The sequence below is a fragment of the Aythya marila genome (assembly GCF_965140915.1).
Source record: "Aythya marila genome assembly, chromosome: Z".
Taxonomy (NCBI): Eukaryota; Metazoa; Chordata; class Aves; order Anseriformes; family Anatidae; genus Aythya; species Aythya marila.
Window position 1 is genome coordinate 9,004,012 of NC_139080.1, and position 24,747 is coordinate 9,028,758.

The following is a 24,747-nucleotide window of genomic DNA, read 5'->3' on the forward strand; positions in this document are numbered from 1 at the left end:
CCCAAGGGCTCAGCCCCTTGCTTTCTAGGGAAGCTAAAGGTCTGGGAATGCTGCTATAGCAAATGTGAACAAGTACTGTTGCATCAAAGGCACTTCTGGTGCCAGAAAGGAGAGGCACTGAGAAAGCCAAGCAAAGGAGACAGGCTGCAAAGTAGGGTCCAGACAAGGCCCTGCAGGAGCAGTGTGGAGACCCATGGCTCTGGGAGGAAGGTTTCAAGAGATTTCTCGTGAATAATGGATGCCCAATGACATCCAAAGCCATTTAACAAACCTAAAAACCTTGACTCTTCCAACACAACCCAAAAGACCAACAGCACAGACTCATGCACTGAGCGTACCTCTCACGGTGCAGACAGGAGATCTCGGTGATGGCTACCAGCCTGGCCAGAGCAGAGGACTCCTCCAGCCCATGGTTTCATACCCACCCAGGTATGAGGAGGTACCTCCTGACCCCATAACCCAGGCTGATGGACTCAGGAGCCTGCCAGGTAACACCAACAACTTTGAGAAGGCAGCATGGGCAAGGACTGCTCTTGTCCTCACCTCGCCATGCTTTATTTCAAAGCCAGCAGCACATTGCTCAGAGCACAGCCAAGGAGGCCACTTGCCCATCCTGCAAAGGTGGATCCTAGCATGAAGATCTTACTGTTTTCTCTCCACTAGCACAGAAAACAAAGCTGCCAAGCAGAGTGCTCAGCAGCCTCTTCCTCTTTAGCACAGCGCTTTGAACTTGTCCCAAGAGATGGTGAGCTCAATCATCAGATTTCCATATTTATAAGGAGAGAGTTTCTGTTTAGCCAAGCTTGTGACAGAAATAACCCCGCAAACAGCAGCAGAAGCAGCAGCACAGCAAACCCGTCTGAGGGGTGGGGATGCGAAAGCCGAGGCAGATCTCCAGCAGCTCTGCCTCGGCACGGCTCTTGAGAAATTCGGAGGGCACAAAACGTTTTGGCTTCTAAAACAGGAGCCCACCTCGCCTCCACACCTGTGTCTCTGTGACTAATTAGCAGCCGGAGGATACGGGTTCTCCTCTGATAAAGCGCTGTTTGGCTCGGCTCTCCCCTGACACGTTTGTATTAGAAATATCTCGTTATGTGACTAATCAGGGAAGTCGAGACGAAGGCACAGGAGCCGACTTAAAGGGAAATTGCTGATTTTTATGAACACAGCTCATAAATTATTCTGCCTCCAAAGGGCAGAGACACTTCTTTCCCTACCTGTCACTTCCCTGGCTGCAGAAGGCCGGGACAGCTCAACATCGCAGCCGGGCCCGGCCTCCGTGAGGTACTCGACAGCTGCAGTGCTGTCGGAGGCTGCGGATGGGAAGTGACAAGTGTGGTTAGGATTTAACCACGTTGAGCTTTGAGCTGGTGGCACGCAAAATGCCAGCCATGTCCCCAGCTGTCCCTTGAGAGCAAGGGAAGATATTTAGCACTGTTATCTCTCACACAGTGCAGCAGCCTAAGCGAGGACCAGAGCATGTCTTAAATACCGAGGTAAACCCAGCTTGGCAGGAGCTGTTTGAAATAAAGGCAAGCAGACAGCATTTAACTGCATGAGGAGAGCGATTTTTAAAGGGGAGATTTGTTTCTCTCCACGTTCCCTGCAATGGAGCTGGTCTCCATCCGGCCCCAGCTTGCCTCCTCAGCCTCCCGTTGACAGCACCAGAAAGAGATATCAGGCCAGACAGCTTCCGCCTCGCTTCTCCTTTGAAGGCAGCCCCTTTATCAGCCTAAATCAAGCCATCTGTCCCCGGCCCCCTCCGAGGCGATGCAGCAGATTGCAGAGGAAACACCGCGTGAGGTGGGACCAGGAGGTCAAGGAAGCTCCTCGCACGCACAAAAAGCCAAACCAGACCCCCTTCCCCCAGCGCCGGGGGGAAGCCCTTGAGCTGGGAAGGGAGATGAAAGGGTGACCACTGCCGTCAGCGCCGCCAGGATGGGCTCAGACACACGCTCACCGGCCCCTGCTGCTCGGATCCCTCTGGGCTGCTGCTCCTTCTGCTGCGGAGACGTGGAGCAGCCCCAAAGCCCTGCACGGGGGCTCCCAGAGGCTTGCTGGAAGGCAGGCTGCTGCGAGACACGCAGGGCTTTGCTTGCTGAGCATGACCGCCCAAATCTTTTCATTTTGACTTTTTTTTTTTTTTTTTTTTCATTTGCCAAACGTCTATTCTCTGGGCCAAAATTCTGCACTCCAGCTAGTTCTCAACCTTTTTTTTTTTTTTTAATATCAATATATAATTTAATAAACACAAATATGTTTTATTGTTGGGGTGGGATGCTGGGAATATATTTTGTCACCTTCAGCTAAGTGATAGCCCCTCATTAATTGCAGGCTCAGGGTGATGAGGTCAGGGGGCTGAGGAAGGGGGGAGCCAGAGTTTGCTGGTAGGACTCAAGTTGGATGGGGATGGGGGAAATGGATGGGATGGCTAGCGAGGAGGGGCTAAAGGATGTTCCTGGACAGGTCCAAGAAGACAATGAAGAGACAGGATGGGGATGGTGAGTGTACCATTGCTGTTACTTCCCCAGCTGTGTTAAACTCTAAAAGCCCTCCTGCACTGATGAGAAATCAGCAGGATTTAGCAACCTTGCTGTCCCTGTGGCCTGAGCTTAGCTAGGGCTAGTGGCACAGAGCTGAGCGCTCAGACAGCCCTGATCTGTGCTGATGCTGCTGTGCCAGGTCATGCTGGACTCCCTTTATAGCCCATTTTCCTCTGTTAAAACTGCAGGGAACTGACATTACAAGAAAAAACCCCAAAACCAGCAGGGCCGGTTAGCCAAGCTCCAAAATACAGAGGCTGCAGACTAATTTGAGTCCTTGCAACCTATGTGCTATAAAACAGTCTTTAATGACACACTCATGTAACCTCTTTTCCTTGGTAATTCAGAGAACAGGACAGACCTATGTTGGAGATGAACCAGGGTTAAGCAACCAGGAAAGAGAAGCCCAAGTACATGATTTCTTGCAGAAGCTGCAAGTCATGTAGGGAGCAGGGAAACAGAGTGCACAGGAGGAAAGATGATCATGTGGTTATACAACCCAGGGCTGTCCTAGGGAACCAGGACCTTTACTCTTGAGCTCTTACGTGAAGTGTGCCAAGCCTCTTAAACCAGATTTCCCACAAAGGGTCACTAATAAGGTCTCTGTCCTTTCCTGGGCTCCTGGCTCGTAGCCCTGGAGTGCAATTTGCTGAGTGCTGCTTGCAACTGCTACCAAAGTGAGCGGGAGATGTGGTGTGAATAGGAGAAAAGCTATGAATCAAGAGGATAAAATAATCATCAGACAATAGGTGTGCTGCACCAAAAACCCCAAATGATGTTCTGGCCTGAATTACTGTCTGTTCCAAGCCCTTATCCATCCAGCCACAAAATCATAAGAGAGAGGGATGTGATTTTGAAAGGTCTGGGGGATCTTGTGGGCTGTTTAATCCAGCCCCTCACCAGGCAAGAGCGCTGCAGAGGTAAACAAAGACTTTGTGAAGTGCTCAGGCACCGTGTGTCCATCCCAACACCATAGAACAGCCCACAAAATGACTGACTTAGGGGTATTTTGACCTGCTGTGAACACCTAGACAGCCTGGCAGGTGCAATGAGACTATAGCAAAATCCAGAAAGCACTGCTTGTGAACAGAGCGAACCCTGTCCACCTGAACAGAGAAATGGTCTTGCTTCTAAACTATTCATAGTTCATAATGTCCATATCAGGAAGGAGGCTTAACGTGGCAGCTTATAAGTAGCTCTGGGCATTCCCCTTAGACATTAACTATCCCCTTCTGTCAGGTGAAGCCTTGTGCCAGTGGGTCCATAACAATTCCACTGTTTTCAGTCTCTTTCTTACCATCTCTTTCTGGTTCTACAACATCTTTTAGAAGGTGGGTGATCAGAAACAAATGCGATGTCCCAGGCACCATACTACTGATCTAGAACAGCTTTACAGTATTTTGTCTACTCTGCTCCCTGAACTTTTGTTTGCCTTTTTGTTTTTGTTGCCATGAAACCTAGATAGTTTAATTTGAGTTCCCTGCAGTGACACTGAGTTCTTTCCCATGTGTCTCAGCTATCCTCCTTTTCATCTTTCAGAGCGTTTTTGCAAGAGGTATCTGAACCATTACCCCCTTTTATATCTAGGTAGGCTGAGACACAGAGAGGTGAAGCTGTTCAACACAAGAGCAGGAGAGCTGTGTCCTCCCCCCTGCTTTTGAGATGAGCATTTTCATAAACGCATTTCCACCGAATCCACTTGATAGCATGCACCAGAAAGCAGTGAGTACCGATATTACACTTCTAACTACACTGCAGGGGAAGGAAAGTGGTCAGAAGCTGCAGTTTCAGGACTATATTACAGTCCTGAAAAGTGGTTCCTTCCTGCAAGAACTTAATATTAAGCAGAAAATTACATAAACAAATCAAAGTCTTGCAAGCGACATTGTTCCCCAGACATTTTAAAGGTTGGGTTCAGTATACAGGCTTGTTTCTTTTTCTTGTAATCTTTTTCCAGCAAAATGTTTTTTTCCAGAATTGCCTTGCAAACGGCTTCATGCTCTTTGCTCATTCAATTTTCTCAGGAACTTACTCCTTTCTCATTATCATCCAAACCACTGTAATTCAGACAGAGCTCCCCAAAGTGTCAATTATGTCACACATCCCTGATCAATGTAAAGAATCGCCTCTCTACCAAGCTGTCACATCTGACAATTTCTGCTCCCTTTGAGTCTCATTTATATAAGAAGCTCACAATTAAGAGCAACACATGAGCTAAAAAGATAATAAAAAATGCACAACTTGCCTTAGTATCTTCCCCTATGGTACTTTCTCAGTTGTAGATGTTGAGGCTAAGTCCACATTTGTGTCTGCTTCTTTTGCTTTGTATGGAGAAGTGGAGACTAGAAATGAGTCAACAAAACAGAAGAATGGGATCTTTTGGAAGGGTTTCAATTTCATTTATAAGTTGCCTATGGAATTAATGCATGGGGAAGCATTAAGACGACCTCCTATTACCACAACAGTCTTTTTAGCTTCATGAGGATAGCTTAGGAAATACACCCAGATACAGGAGAGATGGTTCACAAAACTTTCTGTAAGAAAAGGTCCCTTGAGTCTGGTTCTACCTCTTTGTCTTCATGGCTTTCAATTAACACTGCAGGTGGGCACAGAAAACACTTTCAGCTCATTATTTTCTTTTCAAATACTGGTGGACATGAGGTATTTAGCTGAAACAGCCCTTTGTAGACATCTTAAATTCCATTATCATTAAGATGACAGACAAGGGTACTGTTTTCCTTACCTACTAGTTCCATCTTTTGTAGGGCAGAAGCAGCTTCATGAATTAAGGTTTGCAATGCCTGCGCTGCTGGATAAAGCTATCTGAAATGCACATCTTAAGAGCCATGATTGATTTAAGCTGAACTCAGGCACTTGACTTATGGAGGCACAAATCAGGAATGTTACTGGCTAAAATATCCAGAAGCCTCCCAATAAAATAAAAAATGGTAAATAAATTGGAGTCTCTCTGGATGATCGTTCTCATTATCTGGCTATACACGATAATGAGAGAAGCACTGAAGAAAGCTTGTCATTAGCTGTTAATTGAGGCACTTTCAGAAAGTGCTGCTCAAACCTTGAAAGATGGACTGCCTTTCCAACTGCTACCTAATATGTATGTTAGCGCTGTATTAAAGCAGTCTCATTAGGTCCCTGCCCCCAGCACCACAGCTGAGAGAGAGCTTGCAGATGCTTGAGATGAAACTCACATTTTAAACAGCTCATCTACACAGCGCCTGCCCCCTGGGCATACCTCCAGCACATGTTACCGCACACAGACCCAGCTAAACCTGTGCCCACGTTGCACAAACACAGGTACCTAAGTGCATGGTAATGACCTTCTGGAGAGGCAGCAGAGTCCTGGCCCATTACGATGTATAATAACATAATGTACCGAGGACACAAATCATAATGATTAGCCTGTAAGCTAAGTGCAGCCATCTCAGGACATGATTTTAGGTTCCCCAGCTCTTTACAGCTCTGTTGCTCTCACCATCTCCCCCTCCTTATTCCCAGACCTTTTATTTTCACCCTTAAGTAGCTCATTGTCCATAGCTGGGAGCCCATTAGTTTTGAAGAGGGTTTCACGTGGAGATAATCATTCCTGGGTGAGACACCTCGGTTCCTGTGTAACAGCCAGCTCTCTAACCTACCTGTAACCTGTGCTCTACCCTGACAAAACTTGGAGGGTTTCAATAGAAACTGGCTACATTTCCATTTCAACTCTTATTTGTCTTAACAAATAATGAAGTAAAAATCCATCTTGTCACTATTTTGTCAATGTTTTCCATTTAAGTTACAGGATCACTGTCATATCTGGAAATTCAGCATCATGACAAAAAACTTTTGTAAAGCGCCTGTGGAACATTGTTGGCTTTTAATTGAGGGTTGTGATGTGGGGTGACCCCGAGACAGCACAATGAGGTGGCCTGAGCCCCACAGAACAGGGTCACAGAGACAGAAATAGGGTCACGGCCAGAAAACACCCAGAACAACATGTGTGGGTCATCTGTGCCAGGAAGATCAATAATTTAATTGTGATCCGTGTGCCACCCAGTTTGCACAGCCACTAGGATGAATTTTACATATGAAGAATGACATTAAGATTTCATTATGTTTAATCACAGTGTAATCTGTGCCCATGTACCCTGACGCTATTTCTTATGCTTCTACTTCTGCAGTATTTGCAAATATTTGATGCGGAGCAATGCAGTCAACACTGAGTATACACCTGTGCTTACACAGGGAAATGTAATTCACTTGAATTTCCCACCACAGTCATCTTGGAGTTATCAAGAAGCTGTGAACTATTTCCTGTTTGCAGGAGAGCTAATAGACTTTAACACAGTGAAATTAAATTATTCTGCTTTTACAGTATGTAAAATCCCCGTAGAATTGCTTTGAGCAGAACCTGATATTAAATTGCACAAACAGTACAGTTTAGGGCCATTTACTCCAACTGCTCCAAGGACTTTTCAAATATAACTACTTCCCCAGCTATAATGGGGCAGGATTTGGGGAATTTGTGACTGCTTTTTAAGTCCCTAAAAACATCTGTATGGCTGAACTCCAGTTTGAGCTACTAGTTCACAGACCCAGCTTTTACATCAAGCAAATTACAGAGGTAGTTGCCTGCTGCCATCGTGCCCATGATAATCCTGAGGTGCTGAGAGTGACACATGCACCCATGCAAAAAGAGACAATGTGTGGCATCTTAATTATATAGGACACCATGCCAAACACATTTTCATTTATAACTATGCACAGAACCTTGAACTAAGACACTTCTGCTCATCCTGCACAAACATTTCAGTAATTGTCTTTTTCCATCACACCAGTGGGTATCCCATTGCATTAACATGGTATGTTTTAAATTCAGAATTAAGAAGTAGACCAGTAGCTTGTACTGTGGTTTCTACAGAGCCAAGACATGGAGACACGACAACACAGATGCTGAAGATGCTCTCTGCCCACATTTCAGTTTAACTCCTCGTTGTCTCTACTCCCTTCCACCCCCTGTAACAGCTGCTGAAGAACATTTCGCAAAGGCCTCCAGAAGTATCCTGGGTCTTGTACCATCCATACAATTTACAGGAGGCAATTATCACCGTGAAGGTGTTTTTTTCCTGCTGCTTCGGTCAGTTTGACTCATTGAGATTTCTACCTTAAAATGATTGGCAAAATCGCTTTCCAATCACATCTGCACAGAGAGCACAAACTAACAGAGGCAGGTGAAAACAAAAGAGAATAGAAAACGACCCGAATCAAGATTTCAGCTATTCAGATGAGCCTCTCACTATGAATGCTATGCATTTGTCCTTCAGCTGCTAGGCTGACAAGTTATTCACCCACAAATCCGTGACATTTGCTCACAGTATGTTTTGTGTTTCTTCCACCACTTACAGTGGTGCAGCTCAGCTGGTGGCCCAGGCTGGCACACTGCTTTTTTCCTTGAAAGATGGCAGGAATGGGTTTTCTGGCAGCACGAGCTGCTTTCACATCTGATCATCTCCTCCAGCCCATGCTACTCACAAGCCCAGAGCCTGAGCAGCTGCTGCATGCCCCAGAGGGAAGTGGCGAGGCTGGGATCACACTGCTCCTTGCACATGCACGCAGCCCAGAGCTCAGTGCTGCAGCCACATCAGCTGCTGGCCCTCAGAGCCAGGCTGCTGCTCCTCGAAGTCTCTGCAGCTGGGCTCTGCTGATTCACGGATCCTGCTGTCACAGCTAAGGGAGGGTGTTGGTGTAACTCATGTCACATTCGGGATGACTGTCACAAAAACACTGCAGCTGAAAAAAAAAAAAAAGCAGTCTCTTTAAGTATAAGACTCCTACAGCTGTTAAAGTCTGGGGGGTGAGTAAGAGTCCACGCTTCTCTGCAACGTGAGGACTCATCCCTGCTTCAGAAAGAAGAGATTGAATGTTACCTGAGCAAGCTTGGCATGTTATATGCAAACAATTACATGGTCCAAAGCACTTTTTAAAAAATATATAAACTTTCCTCACTGGACGCAATGGAGGGAAGACAGTTTCAAGTTCTGACACGAGTGTCTTTGACATAACCACACAATACCTCCCTTGTAAAAGCCACTTCCAGCTGGAAGAACTTTACATTTCCATTCTGATTTCTCCAGCTGAACATGTTGCACCAGAGCTGAGATTTAAGGAGAAAGTGAATACTTTTGTTCCTCTATTTTAGAAGAAAAATTAAAGAGTAGGTGGGGCAAGACTTCAATGCCGAAGGACTGCAGCAACACTACATTACAAAGGAAGCGACAAAGACTTCCTCAAGCACTGTCAAGATAACTGGATTTAAGAACAACAAACATGCCACATCAGGATGGAGGAGGCTGCTTTTATCCCAGCCAGCGCGAGAACCATCTGTTAAGACATTCACTTACATTGTTGGTGTAACAATTCCGCAGCTGTTCTCCATAAATTAAAAAGAAAGTACAAACCTAGAGGAATAGCAAGTGTTTCAGTAATGGTCAAACAAACTATTTCTTTTTGTTGCATTAAAAAAAAAAAAAAAAAAAAAACACAACAACCCACAACCAAGGTAAATGCCACTGGCAAACTCCTTTTCTTTCCCAGAAGAAAAGAAGTACGCACTTTGCTTTAATTCAAAAATCACCAGCAGCATTCTACATCTTAAAACCAAAGTGAATTCATTTAACACATTTTATCCTGTAACAGATTATTTGAGAACTCTATTACTGTATCGATCCCTGTCTGTTAAGTATACTTTCCAAACAAACTATGGATCCACTCATAATGAAGGACCCTGAATATCATCTTACCTGCAAACAGAGAGGGAAGAGAAATGAAGCAGAAGGAGGATCTCCCACTTGTTCCCCAGCAAGATAGCTGCTTATCTAGAGCTCTTCAGTGAAGTAAAAGCTCCTCTCCTGTTTCTTTTCATTCTAACAACCATGGCAAGCTTCATGCAAACTGGCACCTAATCAAATCCTAAACCGTAGGAGGACAAGATGTCAGTTTCAATGTCCCATGCCCAAGCCAACTAACATGATCACTGAAGACCCTATTCAAACCATCTCCAAAGGCATCTGAAATGCCCCTGGCTCCCAGTGCAGCGAGCAGATGAAAAAGAGGCTGCATTCAGACCGCTGGCTCCAGATGTCAATCTCAGCGAGCTTGATGACTTCGTTTCAGGAGCCAGGACTTGGCAGCTTTAGCCAGCTGTGAACTGTACCCTGCTCTCTCAAACCCAGATCCATGTGGCCTCGATCCCTGCCCGTTCCTGTATAGCTTTAGCTCTGCTGCAAAGAGCAGGTTGTTTCTTCCTGTGCCAGCTGTGGCACTACCACTCTAGTTCCTCCATGAACACTGTGACCAGTTGGTGATGGCTGAAGATGTGCCTTACAGTCTTAAATCAGTACCATCACTAAAGTGGTTTGATAGTGGCGCAAACCTGGACCATCAGCGTGTAACTCTGCGTAAGGAAAGGGATTAAGATCCAAGTACAACAGTGGAACACCAAGACACTAAATTACAATTACTATTATCCAACCCTGTACAGAAATCTACATATATATATATGTAATTATTATTTTTTTACCCTGCAGGTACCAAAACCGCGACCAAAACTAATTAGATGTAGCCCTTTCAGGAACATTACCTAATGTATCTTGGTAAGGCAGAGATAAATTATTTTCTATTTAAGCCTGGCTAATGTGTAAAAGCCTGAATAAGTTCAAAAATAATAAACATAAGAGAAGGTGATAACGACATTTTTTATTTTTAAACTAAATTGTTTTGCTTTTAAGAGACTGTCCTCTCAACTTTATGGACTCACAAAACGTTCCTGGACATGTAGGCTCACCATAAACCGTAAAGGGTAGGGCTACTGCTCCAGGCTAATAGTGTAATTTTCCACTGGATGGGTTTCATTTACAATTTACCTATTGTATCTGGAAGTCTAATTGTAGCCAAGTAAATTTTCAGGCTGTTCAAGGTGTAATAAAGAAGCCAATAGCTTAGAAAGGAAGCTTTAACTTCATAATTAGAAACATTTGCTATTTCAGGTGGCTTCCCCCCAGCATGTTTATAAGTTCCCTATTATACCTTTCACTGTGCTGTAAAAATAAACCATGACAGACCACAGAGTGATTCACAGTACAATAAGAAACAGGGAGGAGAGAAGTTATGCAGGAAGTATCTGAATAAACCTAGGACAGCAGGGTATCTGGGTGCTCATAAGCAAGGAATTCTGCTGCAGGAGTGAGGACAGCAGAGCTGTCTGCATGCTATTCCCCAGTAGCCCTTTTAACACAGGGTGACAATGGAAACCAGTCCCTGTTTCCCATATATGAGGTGTGAATAGATTTATTGGTAGATTTCAGAGGCACTCACAAATGCTGTGCATTGTTAGCCACCATCCCACCTGAAGCTGGCAGCTACTACCCGCTGGAGCAGCTAGAGATGCTGCTCTCACCACTCCACGGCCCCAGTTAATCCTAATTATACAGACCCTGCCGGCAGCAATCCCAGCTCTCCTAGGCCCAGCTCTCCTCGGAGAAGTGACTGATAGCAGCCTGTAGTGCTCAGGGGCAAATCAGGCCATCCTTAAGAGCCATTCAGTCCCTCCAAGCCAAATGCTAACGTGAAAACAGATCTATTGCTAGTAAGGAACAGAAAGTTCACCATCCTGGAGGAGGGCCAACAGCTGCTTTCCTTTGCAGCTAATGTGTTAGCAGAACTTGTTTTTTATGAAAATCTGTAGTTTCCTGTCAAAATAACAACTGCATTGTAATTATTCTTGGTTATTGCCTTTGCTGGACTAGAACTGGGAGTTCAAGTGTGAGAGGTTTTCTACCATCTCATCAATTCTCTGACTCCACCATTTGACTCCTTGAGAAGGAATATGAAAATCATGCTAGGAAAGACACAGAAGACAGGAACTTGAATTTAAAAAAGCCAAGACTCAGTTTTCCAAGATTAGTGGAAGACAAATAAATAGGTGGTTTAACAAAAAGATAAGTTTGTTTTAGCTTTACAGATGCCCCCAAACTGGGTATTACAGAGCAATGTTGACTAGCAAGCATTTCAGATCACTGCACTTTCTGCCTTGTAACAATCCAAGTTATTTTTGCTTTAAAATTTACAAGACCGTGCTTGCCTTTCCAGAATATTCATGCAAGCACTAGACATCACTACTTCTAAATACTCATTTCTTCCCCTGCTAGCACAGACTGGATGCTGCTGCAAGCGTCGTGACTGACATGGGTGACACAGACAACTCCTCCTGAACAACAAGTTTTACAAACACCTCATAAACCATCGGATACCATCTCTTCCAAGAAGCTGTGTGGCTGCAGAATGCTCTCTCTGCATTGCTATGAGCTGTGCTGACAACAGACATCCACCTGGGCACACACATGGCCAGCACAGAGCACTGGGAGCACAGCAACACACAGGTCATGCTGGTGAGGCTGCACAAAAGTTCAGCAAGCGTAAGGACACAGCTTGGAGGGGCTTTCCTTCCCTTTTGCTGCAATTTTTTGGATGTTCTGTAGAGGTGGTGCATCGCTGATGCCTGGCTCCTCTGCTTTGTAGCTTTTATCAGTGCAGAGATTTCCATGCTTAAGACAACACGACTCTGCAGACCATAGTATGCTCACAGTCCATCATGAAGAAACTTGAAGAAAACTCTTCTCTTTTAATGGCATTATTTGAGATTTAAGCCAGTGCTTCTGCAGAGTGTTTTACAGAGTGTTTCTGCATTGTCAACTGCCTTGCTAAGCACACTTAGCATTGTCAAAACAAAATTACGAGAGAGAAGAGAATGTAACATCTAAGATGACGTTCTTTTATTATACGAGAAGGTGAATGGCTCTATACAACGGACAAGCAGGACAAAAAGGGAAGGCTGTGCAAACAGCCAGGGCTTTTGCACAGCATGGTGTTGTGGGCTTTCTCCACCAAGGTGTAAACACCCACAGCACTCCTAGGATGCACACCAGATAACATTCTCCCAAATACACAGGCTTCCAGAAAATGAGACTCTCTCTCTCATAAAATACTCTTACATCACAGAATAGGTTGTGTTGGAAGGGACCTTAAAAACCACCCAGTGCCACCCCCCTGCCATGGGCAGGGAACCTCCCCCCAGCCCAGGCTGCCCAAAGCCCCATCCAGCCTGGCCTTGAGCACTGCCAGGGATGGGGCAGCCACAGCTCCTCTGGGCAGCCTGGGACAGGGCCTCACCAGCCTCTGGGTGAGGAATTTTGTTATAACATGACTAGCTCTGTGATGAGAACAACATCCCACATGCCTTGCCGTGTTTCTATCTGCTTTAAGACATCTTTGCCCACAGCAGGCCCTGCTAACACGTGCAGAGCAGACTGATCCACCCACAGCCTGGAGGTGTCTATATCTCACCTGAGGCTCAGATACACAGTACTCATATACTCAGAACAGCAACCGCCAGGCCCTCCATGATCTAGGATGTGTATCACACTGAGTAGCATCTCTCCAGTGCAGAAAAAGGATTTGGTTTACTACGGCAGCACAGCCCAGTTTGCTCGCTCACTCAAGTTCTTCCTGCATTTTCAGCTGCCCACAGTCCTGAGCATCACCTTCTCTCTGCCATACAAATGACCTCTGCCGACAATCAGCCACGTGTCCCAAGACAGGTGTGTCTGCTCTGAAGTGGTTTATTTTATGCAGCCATCAGGTTAAAACCTTTCAGCAAGGTCCTCCTCTATAGCAGGAGGCAGGTGGTCGCTGGAGCTGCATTCTTTGGGAGGGAGCATCTATGTCAGCTAACACACGGGCAGCTTTATGCCTGTGGTGCTGCTGTCCTCCTTCCCATCCAAGGCATGCTCTGACAATTTTCCCACCTCTGAGCTGGCCACGGTGCTGTGTCACCACACCAGCAGGCTCCTGGTTCATCAGCAAAAAAGAAAACAAAGCTTTTCTAAGGCTGTTATTCAGGTTCTTCCTGAGCTTATCTCTGAGTCCCAGAGATAAAAGAGAACACTTAAAAATAAAAATAAAAAGTAAAATGGTTGCAGATAACATTGTTGTGCTAGCAGACTCCAGCTGACCGGGAAGAAAGGATAACTAAGCCATTTGAGAGTTAAAATCATGTCACTGAGCCTGTGGAAAATAGTTTTAGGGCCATAATACCCCGGCCATGTGGTAGGCAACAGACACCTAGCTATCTCGACTGCAACTGTTTACAGAAGCTTATGGGGAGGCTGGGGGGTGGGAAGAGAATTTCTTAGGATCCTGTGCTATCTTTAATAAGATTCCCAGGCCTAAGGTAGAGAAGAAGAAATGTAGAGAAAAGAAGTGGCAATGCTAGAGACAGACTAATTTTAGAATCAACCACACGCTGCTTGCTTGCAGCTGGTGAGTGACCTTTGCATTATTCACAGCTAGCAGGAAACTCCAATCTATGCTAATAAGCAGAATATTGCTCGCTCTTCCAATACAGCTTGCTTTAAAGGCTTTCTTGCACACAGTCCTCAGCCATTTTCTACCTGCTTGTTCTTCATGCTGCATGGGGCTCCCCTCTCAAATGAAAACTACTTTGGAGTTTGTTAGGGGAGTGGAGAAAGAGGAGTTCAGTTCTTCACCCTTCACAGCTATGCTGCCACAGGCGTTTCCAAATGGCCGCTGCTACAAGATACTTGCTTTGAGCCAGGGATTCACCCCAAATTTGCTGCAATGATTTTAACAGTGGTGTATTTTATGGATGATTAGAGGAAGACAAACGGGGTGCCATTTGTTGCAGACACACACTCCTCATTAAACACAATAATGGCTTTACACAGACGTGACTGGGTTTCTAGATTTAGCTGTAACCTGCCGAAGTATAAATTCAAGCTTCTGTTTTCAGCCACAACTAAGCATTTAAAAAGGAAGCTGCAGCACAGGGACAAATCACTGTCTTCAGAATATAACCAGTGCAAGGAATTAGTCCTAAAGAAATATTCTTCTGATCCTCTTCAGTGCTGCAGAAGCACGCCTGTGCTAGGTGTTGAAGTGCTCTCCGCTTGAGCAGCAAAGCCCTGTCCCAACTAAGGGAACGAGATGCTCATGACCCTACTCACACAGCACCTTTCCTCCCTGCATGCCCCACATGCATGAGGACTACTGCTGTCCTGAGAGCTATGAATAGTCCAACAGAGGGCCACCACGATAACCAAGGGGCTGGAGCACCTTTGCTGTTCAGGGGGGACAAGAGGAGGCTCAGGGGGATCTCTGTAAATACCTGAAGGGAGGGTGCAAAAAGGATGGAGCCGGGCTCTTCCCAGTGGTGCCCAGTGCCTGGACAAGCCACGGGCACAAACTGGAGCACAGGAGGTTCCCTCTGACCATAAGGAAGCCCACAGAGGCTGTGGGGTCTCCCTACTGGGACATCTTCAAAATCCACCTGGACTGGGCCTGGGCACCCTGCTCTGGGTGTCCCCGCTAGGGCAGGGGTTGGACCCGACAGACCCAGAGCTCCTGCCCACCTCAGCCATTCTGTGAGAGGTGGCTGCACTTCTGCAAAAGGGAAATCAGTGTCACTACAACAAGAACCGAATGAGTTTCTCCAGAAAATCTAACCAGGCAAAATTGTACAGGTATTCAACAGCAAGCAGACAAGCAGAAGTTAGCAGAGCATTCAGTACCTCAATGACATTTTCAGCAGCAAACAACGATGCTGGAAATCTAGTCGAGGTTTCATGCAGCCATTCGCATTCTGCAACAGCCACAGCCCATTCCACACACAATCTCTAGTCACTCTTGCATCATCTGGGAATACCAAGCATCATTTTTCATGCCTTGGCCATCCCTTATCCGAAAAGGCTGCTGACTACAAATACACCATTGCTTCTCTTTGGGCTGCTGCATCTCTGCTAGCTGCTAATTCACAGCGTGCCTTGCTAGGGCTGTGAGTGTGCATCCCTTCCCTTTTACTTATTCTGGCTAAAAAGAATCAGTGACCTTGGAGGTCATCTTATCCAACACCCTGCTCAGAGCTGGTGCCCTGGAGCATGTCCAAGCAGCTTTTGTACATCCCCAAGGATGGGGACTCCACAACCTCTCTGGGCAACCTGTGCCCACCCTGTCAGAGCAGAGGATGCTTCTGTTGCCTCAGACCGCTTGTACCTCAGAGATGGAGGTGAGCAAGGACTTGCCCTGTTTTACTGAAGTGGAGAGCTGCTTTGCAGTGGCCACAGGTGAAGATTTCTGCTGCAGTGTTAAGCACAGGAATCCTGGCTTACGCTGGGTCTGAGGCTTTCAGATCCCATAAGTACACATTTTTCTTCTTTTCTAGGAAGATGACGTTTAACCAGCTAGGGAAAACAGCCAATTATACATTTCCCTGCAGGTCATAACCATTGCTAGAAATTCTTAATTAAGACATTAAAACTCATTTACAAAAGGGTTATTAACATTTTTAGGACCAGTATCTGCAGCTTGCCAAACAGAAGATAGCCTGAAACACTGCTCCAGAGTCACCAGAACAGAACACCACAGCAGATTTTACCTCTTTTACATTTGGACCCTTTTCCTTTTTCTATTTGTTTCAGCTCACATACATCAAGCTCTGGAAGGAAGCACATAGTTTGCTGAAGGTAAATTCATCTCAGGTTGTTTTTTGTTTGTTTTTTAAATAATTAATCGAGCTTTTAAACCTGCAGCCTATCGTCTATCATCGTATTTTGGAAACTATGTCAAGGTGTTTACTGTCCAAGACAACGATTTGAAGGCTTTGACTCATTTAAGGGCCAGTGGCTCCAACTGACTATCAAAAAGCAAGGGCAATTAGATTAAAAAAGACTTGATAATTTGCCAGTTCCTTTCATGAGATTGACCCTAGCGACTCAGTGTTGTAAGGTACTGATGAAAAATGGCAGAGCTTTTCACCTTGGTCCCCTGCTTTACCTTGTAGGTTTTATTAGCAGCCGTTTACATAGGCTGACACAGAAAGATTCAGCAGCCCAGGATTCAGATCTAGCAGACAGATGACCATACCTGCTGGAAAAGCTCACCTCCCATATGAGAGCAGGTAAGCCCTGAGCACTCTGTTCCAAAATCAGTGGAGCACAACAGCTAGTTTTGTTAATTTTTTTGGCTAACTGTGCTGCTGGTGGGCTGAACAAGCAGCCACAGAGGTGCTGTCTGCCTGCAGGCTTTGGGCAGCAGTGCCTCACTTCACATGCCCTAACTCCTAATTCCAGCAGCAGCTACAGCAGACAACACATGGACTCTCCTTCAATCTCCTGTCCCAGCTCTGGGCTTTTCTGAGCCCTGTATGGGCTCCAGAACGACTATGCTACTCCACTTGTTCCAGCACTCTGTCCCATGGAAAACAATCACCTGAGTTTCTGCAAGCTTGCTTCCTTTCTTGAAGGTCAGACCGGTGGGCAGTCTCCAAGGGGGAACAGGTTTCTGGGAGAATGAACCTACTCTGTGGGACTGAAACATGGCATCCCCCCTTCTCTCCCTTCCCCACTTTCCTCAGGCAGCTCGGAGGATGCTGCCCTGCTCTGGCTGCACACAGTCAGCAAGAGGGACCCCAGGAGGATGAGGATTCCCAGATAACAGCAATGGACGTTTTGTAGCTCCATCTGAACAGAGCAACATGAGTCTCCCCTGCACTGCAGTATTACACACAAAATCTCAGACAGTGGGTAAAAAAGCCACATCCACCAAAACCTTTTCCTTCCCCTTCTGAATGAGAAAAAGCAATTAGCGGTTGGCAGAGCCACCCCTAAAGCTGCAGGCTGGTGGCAGATAGAGCAGAGAACAGTTTGCCTGCACAGGGACACAGTGCAGCGAGCTGCCTTCCCTGCAGAAGGGGCTGAGCAAGCCAAGCTCACGGTGCCAGAGCTCAACCCATCAGCACCACGTGCAGCGCAGCGACTGCTTCCAGTCCACGGCATTACCATCTCTGCTGACCACCTGCACCCCACCCACCCGAGCCCTCAAGCTGATTTATAGCCTGGAAATGTTTAGGACCTCCTCCTCGTCCACCACAGGAGGATGTGTTTGTGCACAGCTCCCAGGGCATGAAACACTCCGAGAGCATTTCGAGCACTGCGCGCAGCAGCAGATGGCCTGCACGGCGCCAGGTGAGGGGCTGCGCTCACGGCCGGCTGCACGGGCACTGGCAGAGTCCGTGGCAGAAGACTTCGTGCAAGGGCATTGTAAAATTGCTATGCTCTGCCCCCAGAAAATCACAGCTGCGAGTAGGAATGAATTTGTATTTTGACTCGTATTTTGAAATGAGCGTGTGTAAGCGAAAGGTGGAGCCCTGCTAATGAAAACGGAGCGATGTGGGACTTGAGTTGCTGCACTGTTACCCAAAGACAATCATCATGTGATGGACAGCTAATTCATTTAAAGGGTCTGAGACATCAGTGCAGGTTTCTCCCATATAGTTCTTCTCCCAAACAGCTTCCATTCAATCTAAAATTGTGTGGGAGAGGAAAAAGCCAGCATCATTGTAACCGAGGCTTTCACAGAGCAATTTAATCTGTTGCTTAGATATGTTTTTCATTTTCTGCCTGAAAGAAATTGCAATCTATCATTTAAAGTAAAAAAAAAAAAACAAACAAACAAAAAAAAAAAAACAGCCAATATACAGAGGAACATTGGGCTACTGGGGACAATAGGAGATGCATCAGAAAACCAGGAATGGAGAAGCCAAAGCACAGAGTGGAAGGAACAAGCTTACAAGCTCACAACATGATGAAAGTTGAAAACAAACAAACCCCACAATGTTCAGAGGAATCTTTCTAAATCATTTCATATAGTCCTGACCCCAAACACTGGGTGTCAAAGTTCACCCTTCGTTAACACGCCTTGTACCTTACAAGTCATCATTCTGCAGGTTGTTAGCTTGTGCTGAGCTGCAGCCAGATTTTTCTATAAAAATGAACCCGTTTGATTTCCTTCAAAAAAAAGTGCAAGGCTGTTCTCTGACCAGCAGCACTAAGGAATCTTGGTTTCTCAAAGATGTTTCTTTGCAGCTGTCACATAGACCACAAGATGAATCCTGTCTGTCCTTATCACACCAGGGAACTCTTTTGGATCTCTCTCCTACTGCTGGCTTTTGCAGAGCCTGAAACATGGGATGCTAGTTATCTTTGGAATAAAGCTTTAAAACTGGCTTGTATCAGCTAACAAAAACTTATTTCTGAGGAAATGGACAGACTTCACCATAGCATAACCACCTGTCCTCCTGAAACCAAACTGCTATGGATGCAGGATCTGCACTTCAAGTACTACCTTACAGCACACCCCCGTGTTTCTGTGAGCTGCCGAAAATACACCAACATTCTCCCGTGGTCCACAGAGGCGCTTAAAAGCAGCACTTACCATAGCTAAGAAAAGGGGTTAGCCAGCAGCATTCTGGGCCTTAACCTGCATTTTAACCACAGTGCATTTCAGCATTTACCCCTAAAGCCGAACACTGAAGACTGAAATGTAGTGGACACGCTACATTTTGTGTACATGCCTCAAAAAACAGGAAAAATTACAGAGGTTTTCCAGAGTCAGCTTTCTTCTCCACCCCACACATGTAGTAATGCTTACATCAATACACAACCTATGTTAAAATCCTTTTCTTCACACTCCGTGATGTAGAAATGCAAGTTTCTCATTTCCAATTAGATTAGATTCATTAGACACAGATGTGCTTCTTCCGAACCAACTCAGGCATTTATAAGGGTCAGCCACCATGGTGTTCTGGTCCTGCAGAGAAATTAAAGCATAGTTTCACATTTGGAAACCAATTCTAAAAATATCCTCGCTGAATTCAAAGTTAGCAAGTCTCAATGGCCCAGATCAAACACGCTTCACTTCAGTTCTCTAGGAACATTTTATTGGTGAGCAGTGCACAATGTAACCCTGTGGCAGGATCCTTTCCCTCACCTCTAATTAAAGGGTTGAATGATTTTAATGACTCACAGCCATACCCCACCAACACAGAGGATCACTAGTGCCACACACAGGGTGCATAACATGGCCTGTTTGGTCTCCATTATGAGTGTTGCTGCATCAAGCAGAGAAGTCTGATGTGACAATGTTGATCTTGAATGAGCTACTCTTAAAAGAGCATCTTCACACCAAGGCAGGTGAGAGTTAACCCAGACACAGGGAGAAGAGAAATAGGACAGTCTACATCACAGCCCTTTCCCCCCAGTTCCCACACAGCACACCATTATGTCTATTGCAGTGCTATCAGAGGGACTTTCAGGAAATCTCAGCCTATCCTCCAAGAACTGCAGTAAGCCAGGACTGACACACTTTACAGCCTGAGACTGAAGCTCCTGAACAAAGACTGACTGTATAATAATACAAAGATTGTTAGCCCATGGGCAGCTATTTCAAGGAAGAAAGTTTATCTTCCTTTTTGCAGTGATTTCACGAGCAGACATTCTTCTATGGCAAGAGAAAAGACAACTTTATTAGAACAGCTGAATCTCTAGCAATAAGCTTTACAAAGCATCAAGTAGTGTAAAACATTTATTAACCAGACCAACAGAAACTAAAGCCAACAGAGCATATTGAAACGCAAGGCTCTGTACAGTTTTACAGAACATTAGAGTGGAGACAGGGCTGTGCTGTACTGACACAAGTGTATGAAGGCACAGGGCTTCACCAGGTTAGAACGACTTTGTGCACAGAACCAGCAAGGGAAAAACCCTCTGTGCTCCTGCCAGTACATCCTTTGCAGCCCTGGTTGCTTTCATTGCTCTAACGTACGAGGTGAAGATGCACAATGAGTTTGTGCATTAATCTTTGTGATTTATATCCTTACCAACATCAGTGACTTAAAAAAAAAAAGTACTGAACATAAATTTAAGTCATTGACTAACTTTGATTTTGTGCATTAGTTTTTTACTTTGGTGACTGGCCTCTTTTTTGAGTTAACTTTTAATTTGCAACTAGATCCAGTCTTGTATCATAGTTACTGCTTTTGCTCCCAATAACAATCTGCATACATACACCCATCTTTATGCTTACCCACCCTCTGGTGTGATGAGGAATTAATCTGATTCTGGCCCCTCCTCTCCCCGCCAAATTCCTACTCTTCTGCTGAAACTGCACTTGAATGGAAATCAGAGCTCAAGTGCACAAACCCAACCGTTAACAAGCAGTGAAGATCTTAAAAACAGAATATCTGAGACGATAAATGCAGATTTTCTGTCAGATTTTCTGTCAATTTGTTGCAAAAGTGATTCAATTTCTGACCAACAAGATTTCAGAACAGGTCTGCCAAAGACCTCTGTCACAGCTGAAGGAGAAATACACTTTCTTCCCTTTTTCTAACTCCCAACCAATTTCTCAATTGTGAAATTATTATTCAACTAGTTCAGTTTAATAACCTGAAAATCTCTCTCATGGCCCTGAAGAGATGATTACCGAAGAATCTGGGGCTTCGTACAGCAAACCTGGGCACCAAGTTTTCATCCAGTGATTTCTCCTTTTCACTAGTTCAACCATGAAGTGATGATATCACATTCTTCTGAACGTTTCATTTGCACAGCAGCAAGTTTCTTTCACGCAGGTTCTTCCTGAAATAAATGGTTGTCCTGAATCTTTAAAATAGATGATTGCATACTTAACTAGTTACTTTAGCCAGTGAAATGCCTGGCAAGTTCCAAATGATACCTTCTGACCACCTGACAGACATCACTGGGCTGAGACTGGAACAGCAAGCAGTAATATCATAATCTAGGCTTCTCCAGTAAAGCAGTGTTTCTGCACATCTCAGTAATTTCCCTTCCACTACACTCCCAACCATTTCTCTCTCTTCCCTTATCTTTTTATTACGCATTGTAAAGTCCCAAAACATTTAATCTCCTGCCACCTGCTCCCTTGCCATGGATGCTTTGCAGCTGCTCTGAGCTCTACAGCGCTTGTAGTCTATGGCTGCCAGGAAAGCAGCTAAAGATAAAAGAAAAAGCACACAGTAACCACTACATTCCCCATTTCTACAGCAATATTCAAATAAATTTTCTTTAAACTTGGGTATAAGACTGTTTCTCTGCTGAACTCTCTTTCACACTGGAAATATAGCACAGCTTGGAAAAAGAAAGTTTAAGAGGAACAGCTAACCAAACATCTCTGAAGCCCTGACACATGTTGTTCAGACTGGCATAGGACAAGGGTAAGTACCTAACTAAAATGCTACTCTCTTCCAGCAGAAGAAAGCAGTTCTGATTATCCATAGACACGATAAGCAAACAACATGCAACCTTGAGTATTTGTAAGAAAAACAACCCTCTCCACTTTTGAATTCTGTTTTTGACAGGCATGTGTGGAAAAGTGCCCTGCAAAATAAGCAGGTGTCCCAAGCCAAGAGTCATTCATACTCTGAGTGACTTATCTCCCCATGAACTTACTGACAAGAATTCCCCAAAGTGCCATTTAAAATTGTTGTAACTTGAAACAAGGCCTTTTTATGCTGCAAGTGCTTTTGTCCTCTGACGTGTTGACACTGTGAAGGGGCTGGCCTTTGCTGTGCAGACTACTTTGCAGGAGCATAAAAGAATTGTCTAGCAGAAAGAGACCTGTGCCCCTACAAATTCTGAAGAGGGAGATGAATTTATGCTGATGTTTAGAAAAGAGGGTGGTGCTGAGAGAACCACTGCAGTCAGCCACAGCAAAATAGCACACCCTCAACACACAGACTCCAGTATTACATTTAATATTCCCTGGGAAAGCTCCCTCCACCATCCCTGCCAAGTTTTGGTGGCAGGTTTGTGTCTACCGGTTTCAGAAATCCTGATGTGGGATAAGATATGACTTTCAGGAATTATTCCCTCCATCAGAAGCCTTGTTAAAGGTCACCGGCCTCTGACATTTCTTCATCAGTCCTATTACTGCTTAACTGCAGCTTCATTGCTGCTTTATGGCAGAAATACCACCCCACTTGACACCTGAAAAGCCTGTAGCTCCTTCCTCTGTGCATGGAGCTGATGGGCGGGTTGCTCCCTAGGGGCTCTTTTCCTCTTCAGTGCCAAAACTCGTGTCTCAGGTGGTCCTATGACCTGTGTGCCTGTGCCCAGTGTCACCCCTTTGGCAACAGCTACGCCTTGTTACACAAAGCCCCCTACAAACCTCTGCTGGGAGGTTATGAGACACCTTTCCTCAGTTGCTTCGTCTGCAGCCTCTTTGCAGGCATGCACAAAGCTTGGTGTCTCTCACACCAAGGACAGAAACCTGCAATTGCACAAACATGCTTGGCTGTGGCCCAGCAGAAGTCACATCTGACCCCACAGCAGGCTGAAATAACATGGGGTGGGAGAGCAGCCGAAGGGCTGGCAGCAAGGAAGACTGTTTAAGGAAAGCATATTTAGTGGTATGTCTGAAAGCAAACTCACTGATTTTGCCATGCCAATAACAGACATCTTAATCAAGAAGTCACAGCCAAAATAGCTCCTTGTGCAGGTAAGCCTCCAATCTCTGCAGAGCACAAACTGTATGGATGTTTGTGAATAAAAGGGCTGCCTCAGGGAGCCTGCTCACAGCCCCGAGCACCTTAGAGACAGGCCAGGAAATAACATTGCACATTCAGTCCTCTGGGGTTGCCTGCCCTCCAGAAACAAAACCCTGCATGGCAGCTCAAAGCCAGAACCAAGTTACAGCAGTGCTATGGATCAATCACCTCTGACTTTTTAGGTCAGTTTATTCCCCCACAACACAGCACGCTGACCCAGCAGTGGTATAGCAGAACCTTCAATTTTAATTCACACACTATGTTTGATTCAATTGTCCTGAAACAAATATGTATTAAAAACTCCTGTGTAGTTGCTCCTTTAAATATCGCTCTCCAAAAGCATCTGGAGACTTCTTTGCCCAAGCCCCTGTTTGCCCACCCATTTATTTACTTATTTTACAGATGCAGCCAAGGCATACAGATAATTTAAAACTCTTACCTGATTGCTTTCATAGGGCATTTTAGAGGTCTCCCACCGGTTTCCTATTACCTCCAGAGCCTAATGCACTAAGACAGTATAGGAGTCCCTGCAGAAATCAAAGCTATTTAAAAAATAGGTCTACTGAGTAAGAAGCTTTCAAGAAAAGGACAGATACCACAGACCAATCCACACAGCTTGCCCCGTTCTCAGCCACTTTTCCAGCAGCAGGATGCAGAAGTTATTCTCCTAGAACACTTTCCTGACAATCTATTTTTGAGAAGGGAGCAATAGTATCATTGAAACTAAGTGGCAGGAGTTCCAGAGAGCACCCCCAGTAATCATTGCCTTGCACAAACAGAAAAGCCATGAAACTCTACACAATATACTGCAGGGCTTGGACACTGCTTGAAAATGTAATTACAGTTCAGTTCACCAAATGACTTAAGATAAGTCAAGTTGCACCCCCCCCCCTTTTTTTTTTTTTTTTTTTTTTAAATCAAAACCACATGTGCCTGGCCTTCCACACGGCCTCTCTGCAGAGTTACCTACAAAACATATCCCTTAGGACACATAAAACTCAATTTGACTAAGCGAACATCAAAAAAAACTCCCTCCAGACTTTCAGCAAGTAACCTCACTGGAAGTAGCTTGAATATGTTAGTAAGAAAAGGACTTATAACCATGAGCCAGTACAATCTGTGCATGACCAGCATGCACTCTTGTATACCTTGGAGGCAAATCTCTTTCATGTAGCTAAAAAAAAAAAACACAATTCAGAGCTCTGAGCTACTTCCTACTATCTGAGTTACTGCCATGCAGCAGAAAGACAACTCTGCTGAGGTTTAAACAAGTTACCCAAGGAGAATTTTCACTGTGCAATCAGAAAAGCATGAAGTTCACTGAAGGCTAATTTACCTGCTTCTGGGACAGATCTTGTAGTCCTGCTGGGCTTCATACTGGGGTGCCTGGATAGAGGTACTTAGTTTGACTTTAATTCAGAAATTTCTGTGCTCTGCTGGAGTAGTTGATATGGTCATGACACAAGCACGCCCTCAGATATTCCAGGGAATGGAGAACAGCACCACACGCCACAGAACCATTCATTTTCTTATGTGCTTTTAATGGCTATCACCACCATGAAGCCAAGGACTGCCTAAACAATATCCGATCCCATCACTGATCTAAGTAGGTTTTCTTTCATGAAAGATGTAAGAAACCAATTAGAAAAAATAATAATGTGCTGCTTATATGGAAAGAGATGATTACATCCTATTTCCATTGGCCAAAAGACACAGCCACATCATTAAGCT

General features: G+C 45.1%; 1 protein-coding gene across 8 annotated transcripts in view; it reads right to left on the reverse strand.

Moving 5' to 3' along the window:
- FAM219A (family with sequence similarity 219 member A) overlaps window positions 1-24,747 on the reverse strand; it is a 267,457-nt gene that overhangs the window by 56,768 nt on the left and 185,942 nt on the right. For 2 of the 8 annotated variants that reach the window (XM_082783200.1, XM_082783199.1), the window contains exon 2: window positions 20,937-21,088. The exons of the other annotated variants lie outside the window; for them this stretch is intronic. In XM_082783200.1, coding sequence (XP_082639326.1) covers window positions 20,937-21,017 — 81 coding nt within the window. In that variant the 5' untranslated portion in view covers window positions 21,018-21,088. The remainder of the gene's footprint in view (window positions 1-20,936; window positions 21,089-24,747) is intronic. 8 annotated transcript variants of the gene reach the window in all.